This window comes from Canis lupus, chromosome 10, assembly GCF_003254725.2.
Source record: "Canis lupus dingo isolate Sandy chromosome 10, ASM325472v2, whole genome shotgun sequence".
Classification (NCBI taxonomy): domain Eukaryota; kingdom Metazoa; phylum Chordata; class Mammalia; order Carnivora; family Canidae; genus Canis; species Canis lupus.
The window spans coordinates 12,566,575-12,584,852 of NC_064252.1; the positions used below are offsets into that span (position 1 = coordinate 12,566,575).

Consider the following 18,278-nt stretch of genomic DNA (forward strand, 5'->3'; position numbering starts at 1 on the left):
TGGATTCTATGGAAACTCAGTGTAGAAAGCAAATTTGAAATAATTAGGGATATTTAAGCCCTGACTGGATGTTAGATGATATTAAGGGATTATGGTTAAAAATGTTAGGTGTGATAATGATATTCTGGTCACAATCTTTGAGTCTTTCTCTAAAATTTCTGCATACACAGCATTTAAGGATCAAATGGTTTGATAAGTAGGATTTGCTTTGATATTTTCCAATAAGGCCACGGGGTAGGGAAATAGTGTATGTGGGATGTAGAACACGGAAAAAGAACACGGAATACTGATAATTGTAGAAGCTGGAGTTTAGGTGCACGGAAATTCACTATACCATTTACCCTAGTTTTATGTATTTAAAAAAATTCTGTAATAAAATATTAAAAGTATAGTGTAGTAGTTATAATGAAAGTACTCCCAGCCCAGGACAATGGTGGTGACAGGTGTGCCTACAGGAAGCAATGATGCTAGATCCCACCCTGAGGCTGTGGGGCTAAGGGCTTTTTTTTTTTTTTATAAATTTATTTTTTATTGGTGTTCAATTTGCCAACATATAGAATAACACCCAGTGCTCATCCCATTAAGTGCCCCCCCCAGTGCCCAACACTCAGTCACCCCAACCCCCTGCCCACCTCCCCTTCCACCACCCCTAGTTTGTTTCCCAGAGTTAGGAGTCTCTCATGTTCTGTCTCCCTCCCTGATATTTCCCACTCATTTTTTCTTCTTTCCCCTTTATTCCCTTTCACTATTTTTTATACTCCCCAAATGAATGAGACCATATAATGTTTGTCTTTAGAACAGGTTCAAGCCCCAGCTTGGCCACATCATAGCTGTGCAAATGCCTTTAGCCTCTGCACCGCAGTTGTGTAGCCTGGAAATGGAAAAATGATACCTCACCTCTATGCTTTTTATGAATTTAATGAAATAACATATTTAAAAACGCCCTGCAAATGTCAAAGGACAGTACAGATGGAAGCGTTTATCCTTTGTAAGCAGTGTGCACTTGTCTGGGGTCTCCAGAGGTGGGTGTGTGGCTGGGGGGTGGGTGACTGGAGGAGAGAAGAGACCGTAAGTGTGTTTCCTCTTTACTAATGGGAGTTCTGGGGCTCACTCGCCAGCCTATCTTAAAATGATCTTTGAGACAGATTGGCCTGATGATGTCCTTCGACAGATGAACGGATAAAGAAGATGTGGTCTGTGTACACAATGGACTGTTCCTGAGCCATTAGAAAGGACCATTTACATGGTCCCACCATTTACATGGACACGGATGGAACTGGAGGGCACTGTGCTGAGTGAAGTAAGTCCATCGGAGAAGGACCATCATCATGTGGTTTCACTCATATGGGGAATGTAAGACACAGTCAAAGGGATTATAAGGGAAAGGAGGGGAACTGAGTGGGAAAAATTAGAGAGGGAGATAAACCATAAGACATACCTAACTCTGGGAAACAAATAAAGGGTTGCAGAAGGGGAGGTGGGCGGGGGGGATGAGTGACGGGCACTGAGGAGGGCACTTGATGGGATGAGAACTGGGTGTTCTACTTTATGCTGACAAATAGAGTTTAAATAAACTCTTTTAAAAAGTTAATTAAAAAAAAAGACAGAGTGCCTCCCCATGTACAATGCATTGATTTAAAGGATAATCCATCTTGCTTTCTCCCCACCTGAAGAAGACGGGCAAACAGCTTGGCAGAGTTCCACAAGGTACCTCAAGGTCAGTGAAATGTGTTTTAAGATAACAAGTCCTACAGAACATCTATAGTCAGTTCTTTTCTCTTCCTAATGAGTCATAGGATATTTGTCCTCGTCCAATTAGAGCCGTGGGCATCGTGGGGAGAGCGGCAGAGGGGGCGGTCTGTGTCCTTCAGCCTGTAACTCTTACCTCAGTCTGGACCATGTGAACCCTGTGAAGCCTCAGGTCGTTCACTGCGCCGTAAATGTCCACGGAGTCTTTGGAGTCTAATTGCTGGAGGATTCGGTCCAAGGCGATAAAGGTCCCAGTCCTACCCACGCCAGCACTAGGAGAGACAGAGCGACAGAAGCCTGAGCCTTCGGGGCCACAGTGGCCTGTCGGGCCTGCACCCAGAGACGCCAGCGCCGTCTTCCTCTTTGCTCCCGCACTGTGGGAGAATAAGGAGCGCTGCTTCTCTCAGGGAGCCCTGTCCGTGAGGGACCCCACCTTCCATCTCTTTCTCCTTCCTCCTTCCACGTCCCCCACCCAGCAGGGACAGGTGTGGCTCTGCACTTAGCGCGTGTCATGTCCACGCACCGTGTTTTACACTCGTCCTGCGTACGTGCAGATCCACTGACAGCACGTACTGCTCATTTTGTGGGTCTCCGAGGTTTGCTAAAATGATGACGTGTTTCATGTGTCCTTTCGCCAACTTTCTTTTTACTCAATACCTTGTTTTGAGATTTACCCCTGGCGTTACATGCAGATCCACCTTCTTTTAGCTTCTCTATAGAGGTCATACGCCACGCCACTGCCAAGCATCGCCTGCTAATGCGATTCTTGGCATTCTCTGATAGACAAGGAGTTTTGTTGTGTGTGTGTGTGTGTGTATGTGTGTGTGTGTTTTAGGATTTACTCATTTGAGAGAGACAGAGAGCAAGCAGGGGGAGGGGCAGAGGGAAAGGGAGAGAGAGAATCTCAAGCAGGCTCCAGGCTAAGCACAGAGCCCATGTGGGGCTCCATCTCACGACCCTAAGACCATGGCCTGAGCCAAACCCAAGAGTCGGACACTTAACCGACTGAGCCACCCAGTTGCCCCGACAATGAGATCATTTTTAATTATTGTCTTTGAAAACCCGTGTTGCAGTGAACCTCCTTGTGCACACATGTAGGCCTTTCTCTAGGGCTGATGTCTAGAAGCAGAACTGCTGGATCCTAGGGTGAGAACACATTGCGCTTCACCAGGGATGGCCGGGTTGCTTCCCAGCAGCCGCACCACCTGGGGATTTCGGATGCTCAGCCTTATGGGATAAAGGAGAACAGTTCTCTGGTGGCATGGGCAGAAACGCCGGCCGTTCTTCAGAAACAGGAAGCCTGGGAGTGCCTCGCATTCCCATTAAAAGCATCAGGGTTCCACTGACATATAAAAGCTGGGCTCCTAGGGTGCTGGGCTGATTGGCAGGAAACGAAGGCATCTGACATTTCTCTTGGTGGAGCAATTCCCTGCTCTTCTTAGTGCCATTCGGCTCCGACTATCAAAGTGTGGCTGCAAACATTAATTAGCTAAACACCAGGCTCCCAGAGAGGAGGAGAGAGGGACTGCTTGGTAGGCTGACTGGCCGTGCTAGAGCAAAGAGAGGTCAGGAGGGAAGTGCAATTTAGGAGCAAACTTGGGTGCTACAGATGCCAAGTGCCACTCGACTTGGAGGGAGGTCTGGAGCCCGGAGTGGAGGGATGCTGAGCGTTTATGTGGGTGGAGGAGAGAGATTAGCCCTCCCACCCCGCCCCAAGGAGGAAGAAAGGCAAGAGGTGAGAAGAAGCAGGTTGTTGCATGAGAGCGGGGTTTCTGGCAACTTGGACCGGGGGGGGGGGGGGTGCGGGGAGGGCAGACAGGACCCACTCCTAGACGGCCTGGAAGTCACGGAGGGACTTTGCATTTTGTACAGTGGCAAAAACAGCAGGAGGGAGAGAGAGGGGAGTGGACAGTGAGGGTGACGGAGGGGTGAAGGCGAAGGAAGGGAAAAGAGAGGAGAGAGCATGACGATACCCTGCGGGCCCAGGTGGGCTGGTTAGCACAGCTGGACTGGCCCCCGCCCGTGTTCCTGGCCCCCCACCCCCCGCCCCCCGCCCCCCCGTACCTGCAGTGCACCACAGTGGGCCCGGCGCCAGGGCTCCGGCTGATGTAGTCCCTGACGGTCCTCACAAACTGGATCAGGGACTGGGTGGTCTCTGGGACCCCATGGTCTGGCCACACCGTGTAGTGAAAGTGGCGGATGAGCCTGTGTGCATCGAGTTGCTCCTCCTGCAAGAGCAGAGGGTGTAAGGGGAAGGACCCAGGGCCGACCTTCATGTCTGACCACTGTGGCCACTCAGCAGCTCCCAGGAGCCGAAACCACAGGGCAGGAGGCACCAAAAGCAGGGGTGGGGTGGGGTGGGTGGGTCACAGGTGTCCCGCATCTTTCTAAGCTGGGGGTTTCATGAGTTCCAACATACGCTGCATATCCTAAATTCTCGGATGGTCCACTCGGGCAGCACAGACTCTGAGAGCATCTGCAGGATGAGGTCCCCATAGTAGAGGGAATCCTGGTCCGCTGGCCAGTAGTGGTCACACTTTACCTAGAGGAAGGCAGAGGGGAAAAGACGTGAGTCTGGACACATGAGTCCCCTACGAACCTGGACGTTTCCTCCTTGAAGTGACTTCCTGAGCTGGGACTGAGCATCTGACAATCTGCTCTGCATCCATGTGCTCAGGGCCATGCCAGCCCGCTGCTGTGAGGCGGAGCACCTCTGTGCAGGGAGAGGAGCACATCTGTGCAGGGAGAGGAAGCACCTGTGTGCAGGGAGAGGAGCACCTCTGTGCAGGGCATGGAGCCCCACCTTCGGGTTCACGTCTCTCTCAGGTGGGGGATCCAAGGCTCGAGCTCCTTGTTGCTCTCCTCAGCATTTCAGTCCCACCACTCATAGCCCAGGTATTGCGGGGGTTCTCTCTGAAGAAAGTTCCAGCCAGGCAGAAGAAGGCAACGTCTTCCTGGTCCCTCTTTGCTTATGTTTGAGGTCACTGTCCTAACCTGGACCAGGTGCCATGTGCCCGGTGGTCTTCGAGAAGTCAGAACACGTGGCTAAGCTCCGATTTGCACGAAGGGGGGCAGGAGAAGGAATTATGGGCATGCGTCCCGGAGCACAGGTTCCAGGCACCGGGTTTGTAACCTCTTCTGTAACCTCCAAAATGACCATACGCAGCGCATACGGGACCGTAAGTGCGTTGCAAGGGCTCGATTTGCCCGGGGAACGATTTCGCTTTGTGCCTGCAGACCGGCCCCGAGTGCACTTCCCTTGATTCCGCAACGAGAGGCAGCCCCAGCGAGCCTGCCAGTCACCCCGGCCGAGGGCCCGCAGGCGGCCGCTGTTCGCTCTGTGTCACAGCCCTCTGGGACCCCGCTCTCCGAACGGAAACGCCCCCGACTGAAACTGCAGAGCCACCATCAGAAGGCATAATCTGGGCGCTGGGGGCCAGCAGGTGGGCGGCCGCCTTGGGCCCAGGGCGTGACCCCGGGTCCCAGGATCGAGTCCCGCGTCGGCTCCCTGCAGGGACCTGCTTCTCCCTCGGCCTGGGTCTCGGCCTCTCTCTCTGAGTCTCTCAGGAATAAATAAATAAAATCTTTAAAAAAAAAACAGAAGAGGTGGGCACAAGCCACGGGAGCCTTTTGCAGCCGAGGGGCCCGACCCACTAACGTGATCTGTCCCTGGCTTTGGGGGTGGGCCCCATGGGGGGGCGTGAGCACGCGAGGCCGGAGGCCTGTTACTCACCCGGCCCTTCTCCACGCACTGGGTCACCATGACGATGTTGTGGACGTTCTGTTCCCACGCCATTTTCCAGAAGTCATCCTTGGTGCCGGGAAGAGGCCCCTGGGTAGCTATGTACTCTCTTCGGAAGCTGTTGCCCTGTGATGGGTTTACAGGCCGGACAGTCAGGCACGACATGCAGCAAGCCTCGGGGGCACGGGGACAACGGCCGCGGTGCTGAGCTGTCGTCAAGCGGCAGCTTCGCCGTCTACCGGGCGGGTCTGTTCTAAGGCACCAGAGGGCTGGGGCAACGATCTGGAGCATTCTGCACGGTGTGTGCACATGCACGCGTGCAGACTGAGGCACCGATGTCCTCAGGCTCTGCCCCCGTTCCTTCTAGAAGAGCCTAAGTCGCGTTGGACATTAGAGGGCTGGGGAAAGGCAGGTCTGGGACCGGGCGGATGGGAGCCGCAGGGGATGCAGCCTGCGCCCCGGGCCCGACCTGTGTCACCACTGCCACACCGTGGCTGCCACCCGCCGGCCAGTCCCCGAGCCCCCCGCCCCTGGGCTCCTCCGGCAGCCCAGCGCCGTGCTCCCGGGGCAGTGCTCTCAGGCCAGCAGCGCAGCCCGACCCGGGCTTGCGAGGAGCCAGAGTCCAGACCCGCCGGGCCTGCAGACCCACAGGACCCTGTGGGCCGTGGATGCACGTGCAGGTCGGAGGGTGCCCTAGGGCCTGCTGCCAGGCGGCACCCTGGTGCCCCGACTCTGCGGACCCCCGAGGCTCAGGGGGCAGGTGGCGCTTACCCCCGACCGCAGAGCGCTCACTGACAGTCCAGGGGCCACTTGAGGTCATTACCCTCCTGTTCGGGGCCAGAACACAGAGGTCCCACGAGGGGCGGCCCTGAGCCCGGGCGCGGAGCCTGCTGAGTGACCGCCGGGCCTCGGCAGCCCGAACCGTCGAGTTGGGCTTTCCAGAATCCGGATGACGTGGAACAAGGTGCCCTCGCTGGGCAGCCTGAGCAGGGGGCCCCCCGGCCCCCCAGGAGCTCTGATCGGGGCTGGGGCTGAAGCCTTTCCCGGGGCCGCCCAGGCGTCTTGTATCGCATGGCCGGGCCGGGCAGTGACGACGTGCGCCCTGTGCTGCGTGGCGCCTGCCAAAGGCTCGTGGACCGAGAATGGGCCCAGGCGCCTGCAGCGTGGCCGCCCATGCAAGCCTCATCCCCGGGCCCCGAGCCACTTACGGGGATGTAGCTGGCGTTGATGTAGTCTGAGCACGGGTCGTCATCCACGTTGGACAGCTTCACTCGAGACGCATCGTCTGGAAGGAATGATGGACAGATCGGTCACTGGGTCCTGGGCGGGCTTTCCACCATTGGCCGGCTGCTTGGTGCTAGAGTGCAGCAGCTCTGGACCCCAAGACACCCCTGGGGCGGGGCTTCTGTTCGATTCGCAGGTGAGCCTCAGACAGGACAACCGACTGGCCCAGGTCTCACGGGAGGCTGTGAACATGTGAGCCAACCGGCCACCGGCTCTCTGAGGCCCCCTCTGCCTTCCTTCTTAACATGACGGCATTTGCCCTATGAGGAGGCCGTGTCCCTTTCGCAGCTGGGACGAATACAATCCAGGACCACCATCCGCTGATCGGGTCGGGATAATAAAGAACATGTAAGGGGCAGCCCGGGTGGCTCAGCGGTTGAGCATCTCCCTTCGGCCCAGGGCATGACCCTGGGGTCCTGGGATCGAGTCCTGCATCGGGCTCCCCACATGGAGCCTGCTTCTCCCACTGCCTGCATCTCTGCCTCTCTCCCTCTGTGTCTCTCATGAATAAATAAATAAATAAAATCTTTTAAAAACAATAAAGAACATGTAATAATTGCTAACTGGGGACTTTAAGGAAACCCACGTCGGCCTTTGCTGTTAGCCCTGCTTCCCAGGAGAAGCAGTGGGACCACATGATAACATGTCAACCCCGTGAGAAGAGCATCTCGAACCAGAATTCAAGCTGGTCGTTACCGCATGGGTGGGAAGTGCACTAACATCCCTTTTAAAAGGCACGCAGGGCCTCGGAGCCTCTGTATCCAGCTATCCCATATCTCTTTAGCCCCATTTTATTCCTGGAAGAGAGAAGAAAGGGCTAGAGGGAAGACAGGATGACAAAGTTCCCCACGAAACTCACAGGGCAAGATATTGTTGTATCGATTTTTCCCTCTATTCTCCGGCAAGAGCGCAATGTCACATGATTGGTTTCGACCCACGTCTTTCAAGTCCTAACAGGTCAAAAAAAGAAGTTTGCGAGTGGAGGATATGAAACCGAAGAAGGCAGATCGCACAGTCCCTGAGATACACAACGATCTAGGAACATGTCACAACAGCCACTGTTTCCGGAACGCCTTGTATGGGACCTGTGTGACCTCCGCCTCCCCTGCCCCCAAAACCCCAGCCTCAGAGGAGCTATCCTCACCTCCGTTTTACAGATGGGGCTCAGACTGGGATAAGTCACTTGCCCCAAGGCGCGGAGGTGGCAAAGCTGGGCAGTGGACCCGAAGCCTGTGCCCTTTTCACCCTCCCACCTTGTGCCCCAGTCCAGCAAATCGCCAGGTTAAATAACTGACGGAACCGGGTTTACAGGTGAGACTGGCTCATCCTTCCTTAACATCTTATCCAGGTAGCACTTTGTTTGCTGTGCTCTTCAGGAGATGAGAGCAGATGGATCTGGAACGGACTCAGGCATGAGAGCGCTCCGCCGGGATCCTGCAGGGTGTCCTGACCCCCGAGCCCCCCTCGGCCCTCGGCCTGGGACCCGCAGGAGAGACTGGGACGAAAATTCTGCTGAGTCTGAGTCGTACCTCATATTCCTTGGACAGGAGGTAGTTGGAATCAGCCTGCAGCTTCATGAAGTGCCCTTCAAACTGATTTATTTTTATTGGGCTATCGTTGAAAATATAATAGAAAGGAAAAAAAAAGAAAGAAAGAAAGAGAGAGAGAAAGAGAGAAAATTACTGATGGGAAGGGACACCGCCATGCCCAATCTGAGTTGTACTTCGAAAGCAGGTAACAGAGGTGCCAATGAGTTCTCGCTCTTACCAAGACGTCTTCCGGTTACTGTGAAGGGCGCCAAAAGAAGAAAGACCTCGTTAGCAAATCTCACATAAGACACTCAACTCATCTTTCAACACATTATGTGAAGGAAAATGTGGCGCTCACCCTTTCTGGCCCAGGTTCAAGTGGACAGATAGTGGTCGATCCCGGCGGATGCTCAGGCGGGCAGAGGGCCTCTCTCGACCATGGCTGCAACATAAGGGAGAGGATTTATATTCTGATTACGAAACTTGATTTAAACAGAGTTTTCCATTTATGGTGAGGCTGTGCATGTCTGTGCAAATATGGATTTTTCAGTATTCCTGTAGATTTACACTCAGCCAACGTCTCTTTGAGGGGAGGAAGCGCATAAAGAAGAAATAGATTTTTCCCACTCAGAAACGGATCTCTGCAATAGCTGGAGATTTGTCTTCTGGTTTTTGGCTACAGGTCATAATCACTTCCCACACTCTCAATAAAACTTTGCTTAAAAAAAAACCCCGGTAAACCTTAGATGCAAGACATGACTGCGGGAAGGAGGACAACGTGCCAAGCACATTCCCTAAGAGGAGGGGGCGTGGCTTTGGGGCCACATGCTATTTGGTTCTTTTTGGTCCCTTCTTAAATTAGCATGACAAATATGACCACGGAATGGTGATGGCAACCACACTTTTCAGCGTTTTTCAGAAAGGCACTTGCTTGTGCAAGTCACAGACATCTCCGAATCCAGGAGCAAAAGCAGTTATTCCCCATTCAAATGAAGCTACAGATGGCCCCTCGGTCCTTTGGGTTAGGGCAAAACTCATCAATGGCAAGTAGAGACGCTGAGAAAAAGCGAGTCATCGTTGGCAGGTTTGACTTGGTTTTCTTGAGAAGCAAAGGTGGTTCAACCGGGGAGAAATGACAGGATCACTTTTCAGGCTAAAGGGCGTTTCCGGTTACCTCTGTACAGTGGGGCGCCGGGCACCAAGGAATCGTGCACTCACCTGGCTTTCTGCCTGCAGATGAACAAGGCAACAGCGGCCACCAGCATGCCGATCAGGAACAGCCCGGCGCTCACACCTTCGATGACTCCAAACAAGGGCTCTACAGGCATCCGGACGGACACAATAGACCCAGGCAGGAGAATTAGTGCTAAAGAACTGGGAGGAGAGCCACGGAAACCCTCTAAACCCCTAAGGACGCTGTTACAGGAAAACTCAAACGATGCCCACGCTGCGGTATCTGCCGTCCGATGGGAGGTGCACCTGCGGCCCGGAAGAGGGGATGCGGGTTCCCACTAGGCAATGGCAGGTCCGTTCTTAGACTTTTTTTTTTTTTTTTAAGATTTTATTTATTTATTAGAGACACACACACACACACACACACACACAGGCAGAGACAGGCAGAAGGAGAAGCAGGCTCCATGCAGGGAGCCCGACGCAGGACTCAGGACTCGATCCCGGGTCTCCAGGATCCCACCCTGGACCAAAGGCGGTGCCAAACCGCTGAGCCACCCGGGCTGCCCCGTCCTTAAACTTTTGAGGTTAATGGGGTTCCACTTACGAAGGAATTTTATACTCACTTGGGCTTGTACATAGAGTTAGGACACTTGAGATAAAGGCCAGCAGTTGGCCACCGTGGTAAAAACGCTATTTCATTCATATGATACAAGTATGATAGTATTGGGGACTTTGGCAGGTTCCAGTGAGTTACTGAGAGCTCTTCAATGAAATTTCATTTTTATTATCTGCTGTGATACTACCTCTGGGAGTCTGTGAATAGTTAGAGTAGCCTATTTTTATTTTTATTTTTTATTTTTTTTGAGTAGCCTATTTTTAAAACAGCTTTGGGGCCCCTGGGGGGCTCAGCGCATGACCCCGGGGTCCTGAGATCGAGTTCCACATCGGGCTTCCCGCAGGGAGCCTGCTTCTCCCTCTGCCTGTGTCTCTGCCTCTCTCTCTCTGTGTCTCATGAATAAATAAAATCTTAAAAAAATATAACACCTTTATCAAAATATAACTCACATACCATTCAGTTCACTGATTTAAATAGTATAATTCAATGATTTTTGGGATAGTCACAGAGTTTTACAAACATCACCATATTCAATTTTCCGACGTTGTCACCTCTCAAAAGAAACCCCAGGCCTCTTAGCAGTCATTCTCCATCCTTCCCCAGCCCTGGCAGCCATGAATCTACTTTGTCTTCATAGATTTACCAATTCTGGACACTTGATGTAAACTGAATCCTAAATATGTGGTCTTCGGTCATTGGCTGCTCACACTTGGCAAAATGTTTTCAAAATTCATCCGTGTTGTAGCATGTCTCAGGATTTCATTCTTTTTTATAGGTGACTAATATCTCATTGTATGGAATATATCACATACTGTTTATGCATTCACCCATTGACGGACATTTGGGTTATCTCTATTTGGGGGCTATTATTATTATTATTATTTTAAATATTTTATTTATTTATTCATGCAAATGCTTCGATTTGCCTTTTCTCTAATGATTAATGATGTTGACCATCTTGTCATGTGCCTATTGGCCATTTGAGTATCTTCTCTGGTGAAATGACTATTCACATCCTTTGTCATCAGACCTTTTATTATTGAGTTGTAAGGTGTCAGGTCCTTAGGTGTGTCAGACACGCGAGCCTGATCAGATATTAACTTGCAAATAGTTCCCCCCATTCTGTGGGTTTTCTTTTCACTTGCTTCATGGTCTCCTTTGAGGCACGAAAAATACTAAATTTTGATCAAGTCCCATTTGTCTGTCTCTTTTCTCCTTCCATTGCTGTGCTATCGCTGTCACATCAAGGAAGGCATTTCCTAATCCAAGGTCACAGAATTTTACTCCTACGTTTTCTTTTAAAAGTTGTACTGTTGTAGCTCTTACATTCAGGCCTCCAGAACAGTCCATTTTTGAACGTGCACTTTAAGCCCTTGGATCTGTTTCTTCAGGGTTGCTTTTCAAGACTCATTAAATCAACACGCTTGTGTTTCTTTTAATGTGGTTAATATTCTTTTCTGGATATGTGCTTACTACCTTCCTTTCCGGGACTACACACAATTTCTATGGCTTTCTAAATAGTGAAGAATTGTGTTTACAGTGCCCCTGCTTAACATTAAATTATAAGCAAACACATCTAAATCCTCTTAACTGTGTTCTGATCCCTTTTTGGTTTGAAAAGTGGGAGATTATCCCTATATTTGGCATAAATAGATGGGAGTGTTTGTGAGGCTGAGTCATCTTTTGTCATGCAGCATGAGAGACTGTTTTAGCTATGAAGAAGAACTTCCTGAGGCCAAGCATTGTAGAACCCTGGCTCCAGGAAGAGGCTGGGACAGATGCCGGGGTCAGTCTCCAGGAACAATGTGCTGAAAAATGATGCTATTCTCAGCATGATGAGAATATTCGGAGTCAATGCAGTGCAGAGGTTAAGGGCTCCAGCGGAAAATGCCAGAATTCCAGCTCTACCTTCCAGGGCAAGTTACCCAGGTCCAAGAAGTCCTCTTGGAGCCCTAGGGCTTGACCTTTAAAATGGGGGATGATAATAGTATCTACCTCAAAAGCTTGTATGAAGGTTGGATAAACTATTTCGTGGATAAAAGAGAGTAAATATTAGCTACTGCTATTATTCAGGCTTTCCCTCTACAATTCTAGGGAAGTTTCTTTTATAAATTTATGTAAAATCTTTTAAGTTAACATCTTTTATGGTGTAAAAGCCACATATGATAAACAAAAGGAAAAAATACGGCCTATAATCCCACTACTTGGAGATATGCATTGTTAATACTTTTTTTTAAGTAGGCTCCATACCCAGTGTGGGGCTTGAACTCACGACCCTGAGATCACAAGTTGCATGCTCCACCGACTGAGCCAGCCAGGCGCCCCTCGTTGTGGATACTTTGGTGTTTTATCCTCTAGTCTTTTTTTCCCTACGCATTTCTATGTTTGCACACACGTACATTCCCACCTGTGACTGAAAGCCTTTTGTACTTATATTTTGGCCTGTGCAAGCTCCTAATTTGAATGTTTTTCACCCATCATTTATAAAAACTTCATTTTATTTATTTATCTATTTATTTATTTATTTATTTAAACTTCACTTTAAATTAAAGAAATCCGATACTTCCATCCTTCTTTTCAAGACTGATGCCCATTCAGTCCATTCTCCTTTAGAAATATGAGCGAGGGATCCCTGGGTGGCGCAGCGGTTTGGCGCCTGCCTTTGGCCCAGGGCGCAATCCTGGAGACCCGGGATCGAATCCCACATCGGGCTCCTGGTGCATGGAGCCTGCTTCTCCCTCTGCCTGTGTCTCTGCGCCTCTCTCTCTCTCTCTGTGACTATCATAAATAAATAAAAATTAAAAAAAATTTAAAAAAAAGAAATAACGAGCGATTTCTCCAATCCAGATCATCCCTGATCCCATAAAGATTGAAATCCTAGTGAAAATGCATGTTCCCCTCACCCTTAGCCCAGCCACCAGACCTCTCCACAGAGGCCCTTGTAAGTGATGAGGTAGGTGGTCGACTGTGCAAGTGGATGGGGACTGTGGCCTTACCTGACTCTGTGGTGATGGGCAAAGAGAAAAACGTGTCTGAATAGAGCGGCTTCGTGAATTCCTTCAGGTCCTCATCGAACAGCTGTGTAAAAGCCCGAATGCTGATTCTGAAAGGAAAACCGGACTTATTTAAGTGCGAATTCGCGGCTGACCACAGAAGAGGTGTTCAAGGAGCAACAGGGTGGGCACCTGGTCCATATGTATGCTAGCTAGGACATGAATTATGGAATTAGATAAACCCGGGTTCACTCATGCATGTGTTCATTCATTCATCAAAGGTTTGCTGAGCCCCTACCATGTGCCAGTCCCTGTGCTAGGATCTGGGGAGACGATAAGGGACACAGCAAAGTCCCTACCATCCCAGAGCTTACATTCTCTAGTGTTGGTAGTCAGGTAACGTCTACACAGATTTAATACACCGGATGGTGATCTGTACCACGAAGAGCAGAGCAGAGTAAGGGTGAGGGATGGGGATGGGGATGGGGGACTGGTGCGTGGAACTGCCCTATTCAGTGTGGTCAGTGAAGGGTTCCTGGACAGGAGGACATGTGCCCAGGGGCAAAGGAGGGAGGCCGAGGGAACCACGGTGGGGAAGCCCTGAGAGGAAGGACCAGATGGGGCCCCGCCCGAAGAGGAGGAGGGAGGAATTCAGGATGGGACTACAATTTGAGCTCAGCTCATTTGAGACAATAATGGCATCACCGATGGAAATGGGGAGCTAAGCTGGGGGAAAGAGGAAGAGCGCTGCTTGGGCTGTGTTGGATTTAGAGTGACAGGGAGACATCGATTTAGAGCTCTCCAGCTGGTGTTTGGAGTTATTGCGATCACGGCGGTTGTCCACACGTCCCTGTGGGATGGTGCCCGGAGCTGAGCTGGCCCTAAATTCAATAAGCCACCAAGATGCAACTTGTAAAAGATAAAGTTGTAACCTCAGCCTGGATGAAAAGTCTACTGTCCCCGTCATGGAACCTTGGTCTCATGGTCCCTGGGTGAGTCAGCGCAGGTGGGCTGGCTGCGCTTGGTTTCTGGGGACATATCTTAGGAAGGGTTAGAGATCGTTCGAGGTGATTAAACAGGATGACAGACAGAAAAGGCTTAGGGGAACATGATGGTTGACTCCGGATTTAAAGAATTCCCATGCAGAAGAGGAAACCGACATTGTAATTTTTCTTCTTGAAGGTAGAGTGAAGCCCAACAGGCCGAGGTCACAAGGAGGTGTAGTCTGGGAACAAAAAGTCACTTTGTAACACCTGGAGTATGAGCTGCTGCATAGGTAGTGAGCTCCCAGTCATCGTGGGTGTTTAAGCAGAGGCTGAGAACCAGCTCTCGGAGGAGCTGTAGGAGAGCATCCCCGCACTCAGTTAAGGACTGCTCAGGCCAGCTCTTGAGGTCTTTCTCTTTCAAATTGTAGGTCTGCTGAGACTATCAGGCTGGATTTCTACGGAGACATTTTCCCAGTGTTAATTTAAATCTTATGAAGGTGCACGGAAGTCTCTTTTTCCTTTTTTTAAAAAATCTAGATTTGTTTAACCCAAAAGTTTCTGGGCGTGCCCTGTAATACTGCTGAACTAGTGTCACCCAAGGCAGATGGTTCTGACCCTCTGTTCCTCCTTCTAACTCGTGCCCACGTCCACGTGCAATCTCGGAGCATGAGCAGGCTGCTGTGGATCCAACACACCTGTCATTGGCATCTCAAAAAGCTACTTTCCAGTCAAAAGTTGTACGTCCCAGGCTCAGCGACTATTGCTGGAAGTATTGTGAGGGGTCCCTGAGGGGTGACAAGCAGTCAGCTTGCGTGAAGTGCGAAGCTGGGGAGCAGGAGCATGCTGCTAACACACGGTGCTTTGGGAAATGAGTCTCTCTGGTGAAAAGAATTTCCAGTATTGGCATAGCAGCTTCTAAGTGTGGAAGGATCCAGAAACATGGTTCTGTTGGAGCATCTCCAACTTCTCCAGCGTAATCGGGAAGTTTCTTCTATTACTTCAGAGATTTGGAACCTGAAGTTTGGAGAGATGTCCTGTCTCGTTCAAGATCACAGAGGGAGGGATGCCCAGGTGGCTCAGCGCTTGAGCACCTGCCTTGGGCCCAGGCCGTGATCCTGGAGACCCGGATCCCTGCAGGGATCCTGCTTCTCCCTCTGCCTGTGTCTCTGCCTCTCTCTCTCTCTCTCATAATAATAAATAAATAAATAAATAAATAAATAAATAAAATCTTAAAAAAAAAAGATCACAGAGGGAGCTGGTGCGAGAAAACCAAACTCTGTATGTTCCGAGTCCCAGCCTGGATTTCCTTCCGGCTTAGTTTTGGTTTGACCGCACTGACTTCTGTTGGAGGGATCCCACAAAGGGCCCAGGCTGGGAAGCAGCAGGTCTGAGGTCGAGCTAAGGCTATGCTGCCGATTAGAGGAAGGGTCCCTACAGTTTTTAGGCCTTGGTGTCCTCGTTTATTAATAAAAGGCACTGGACATAAACCTCCACATGTTCTGTTCTGAAGCTCTAGGTGCAAAACACAGACTATGAGATGAATGCAGAGGAGTAAGGACCTCTGGGCAGCCAGAAAGGAGGGGATGACCTAGGATAGGACCACCCTAACCTCAGTGGACCTTAGACCCTTTCCAAAAAGGGACACGGCCACCACCGCTTGGCTGGCTCAGCCAGGCCCGTCCCATCCTGTCTTCCCGGCCTTGTCTTCCCCGCTACCCCCTTCCATGCTCTCTCCCCAGGTTGAAACGGGACTATTTCCTCTTCTCCGAATAGTCGGTGTATTGCCCCCTCTGCACTTTGACTCTGGATCTTCCCTCCGCCCTGACTCTCCTTCTGTCCCTCTCTTGGCATTTTTGAATCCTTCCCTCCTTTTTAATGCTCAGAGCTAAAAATGTCACCTCCTTCAAGAAGCCTTTTGAGCCTTTACAGCATTTGTTTACCCTAGTGCCTTTCAACATCTCTGCCCGTATCTTACAGATGCCTCTGTGTGTGTGTGTGTGTGTGTGTCAACAAGGTTATTTTAATAAACAGACACACGAGAGTAATGATCTCAACCTTACATGTGTCCAGAATCAGAAATCGACAGCACACAGTTAGAGATCGTGCGGTTCGGCTTCCATGCTGACTACCTGGTTGTGGTCACACTGCTACTCTGTTTAGAATAGAAACGAAACCAGATCAGCACCCTGCTAACCTCCGACCTGCCTCCCACCCACCACGATCTGCTCTTTCTCTTCCTGTATGAACGACGCTAACTATACCCCCAGGTAACAGGAACCTGGTAACAAATGGGAACACATTCTAAACCAGGCATTTCCCATTTCCTTTTTCATTTTCATTTTATGTATTTATTCATGAAAGACACAGAGAGAGAGGCAGAGACACAGGCATAGGGAGAAGCAGGCTTCATGCAGGGACCCGACGTGGGACTAGATCCCAGGACCCGGGGTCACACCCTGAGCTGAAGGCAGACGTCCAATCGCTGAGCCACCCAGGTGCCCTGACATTTCCCATTTCTTTTCAATCTGATTTCCTCCCATGTTGTCTCCTGTCTACCTATTCTCTCTAGAAACAGGATGCCTGACAGCACTGAGGCTCATCATCCCGAGACACGCAGAACTGACTGCACCAAGGCCAGGGTTGGCAGTCACATGGGACACCACTGAGCATCCTGTTCCCCCACCTACTTTGAAAGGCTTTGCCTCCTCTTATCAAGACTTATCTGCCCAGCATGCTTTTCACAGGGGACATGGAGGAAAGTTGTGTTCTAGAAAACAAGTAAGGTGTGAGTTGATTAAGGTGCAAATAAGAATGTATAACTCTTCACAGGGCATCTGGCTCATTCCCTTCTTGGTTCAACAAACATTTAATGAGCGCCTCTTTGGGCCCAGGTACTTGCCATATTGTTTATCTCCTCCATTAGACTGGAACTCCTGTAGCCTGGTGAAGAGGGTAGGTAACCAAAGAGCTACAGGATGCCGGTAAGTAGAGTCTTGGGGGGATGGAGGCTCTGAGTGCTGCCGCGGAAATGCAGCTGGGGCCACCGCCCAGTGTGGGTGGCTGGGTTGTGGGGTAACATGTGGCTCATTGAGGGCTGAGCTGGCTTTTGAGGCGTATGAAGGGACGCACCAGCTCATCAAGGGAGGGGAGGGCATCCCAGATAAAACAAAAGGGACGTGTGGAGGCTCAGAGGGATCAGAGAGGCATGTGAAGTGAAGAGCAGCAAGTGAAGGGCACTGCAAGTGAAGGGCAGCAAAAGGCGGGGCGTACTTGGTGGCAGATGGTGGGAAGCAAAGGAGAGACAGGCAGTCGGGAGGGGGCCTTATGGGCCCTGCTCTGGAATCCCACCTACTCCTGGAAGGGAAAGGGGGCCCCTGGAAGACCTTAACCTAGAAGGGACATGACCAGTTTTGATGGGTCCTCTACATCCCTCCTGTGTTGCTGTGCAGATGGGAGAAGAGAGGATTTGGGAACTGAAATGCCTTTCCGAGGTCACACAGCTAAGTAGCAGCGCCTGAACTCCGTGCAGACTGTCCCAGGCCCGGGCAGCTTCCAGTGCTGGGCCCAGACGGGGGAAATCTACCGCTTCTCATCGCCCTCTCTTAAGTGTAGTAAGGGGCCACCTTCTCTCCATCGCTTTCAGGAACCAACAAACAAGAACCAGCCTCCACCGTCCAACTTGCGAATCAAATAGAGCCTTTGGGAGACTTTTGCTCAAAAATCCTTGATCCCAGTGACGGAGGAGTGCGGCATCTCTCGATTCTTATAGGAACTGAAGGGTTCCCGAGTGCTGCTCCCTCTGACTGTGCCCCTTTGCTCTGTCCACCCCTTTCAGGCAGGCTCATATGGTGGCTTCTCCAAGTAAATGGCACTGATAACTGTGCGCGTGTTTACTCTGTGGATGCCGACTGGCTGGGGTGGCGGTAGCATTTTGGGGTGAGTCCTGGGCAGGGCTAGCTACGTATCTCCTGCTCAAAGTCTCAACGTGAGTCCTCTGGTTTAGGAAACCCGTCAGCCTGCCCATGTTGATTCGGGGAGAGGCTATGAGCGCTCTCAGGTGGGATGCCATGCCGCTGTCTCCCTTTGGAGCCCACAGCAAAGTCTCTGCTGGGACTCATGGGGGACATTCAAAATACACAGGAGTCAATAAGACCTGGGCACCGATGAACCAGAGGGGACACTGGCCCACAGGGCACCTGCCCGCAC

At 51.0% G+C, this 18,278-nt stretch overlaps 1 protein-coding gene across 1 annotated transcript in view; it reads right to left on the reverse strand.

The window, feature by feature from the left end:
- The window catches only part of PTPRB (protein tyrosine phosphatase receptor type B), a 116,491-nt gene that overhangs the window by 12,236 nt on the left and 85,977 nt on the right, over positions 1–18,278 (reverse strand). The window contains 11 exon segments of the mRNA XM_025476597.3: positions 1,886–2,021; positions 3,814–3,977; positions 4,169–4,291; positions 5,483–5,617; positions 6,700–6,776; positions 7,635–7,725; positions 8,305–8,386; positions 8,543–8,560; positions 8,663–8,746; positions 9,523–9,622; positions 13,090–13,196. Coding sequence (XP_025332382.3) covers positions 1,886–2,021; positions 3,814–3,977; positions 4,169–4,291; positions 5,483–5,617; positions 6,700–6,776; positions 7,635–7,725; positions 8,305–8,386; positions 8,543–8,560; positions 8,663–8,746; positions 9,523–9,622; positions 13,090–13,196 — 1,117 coding nt within the window.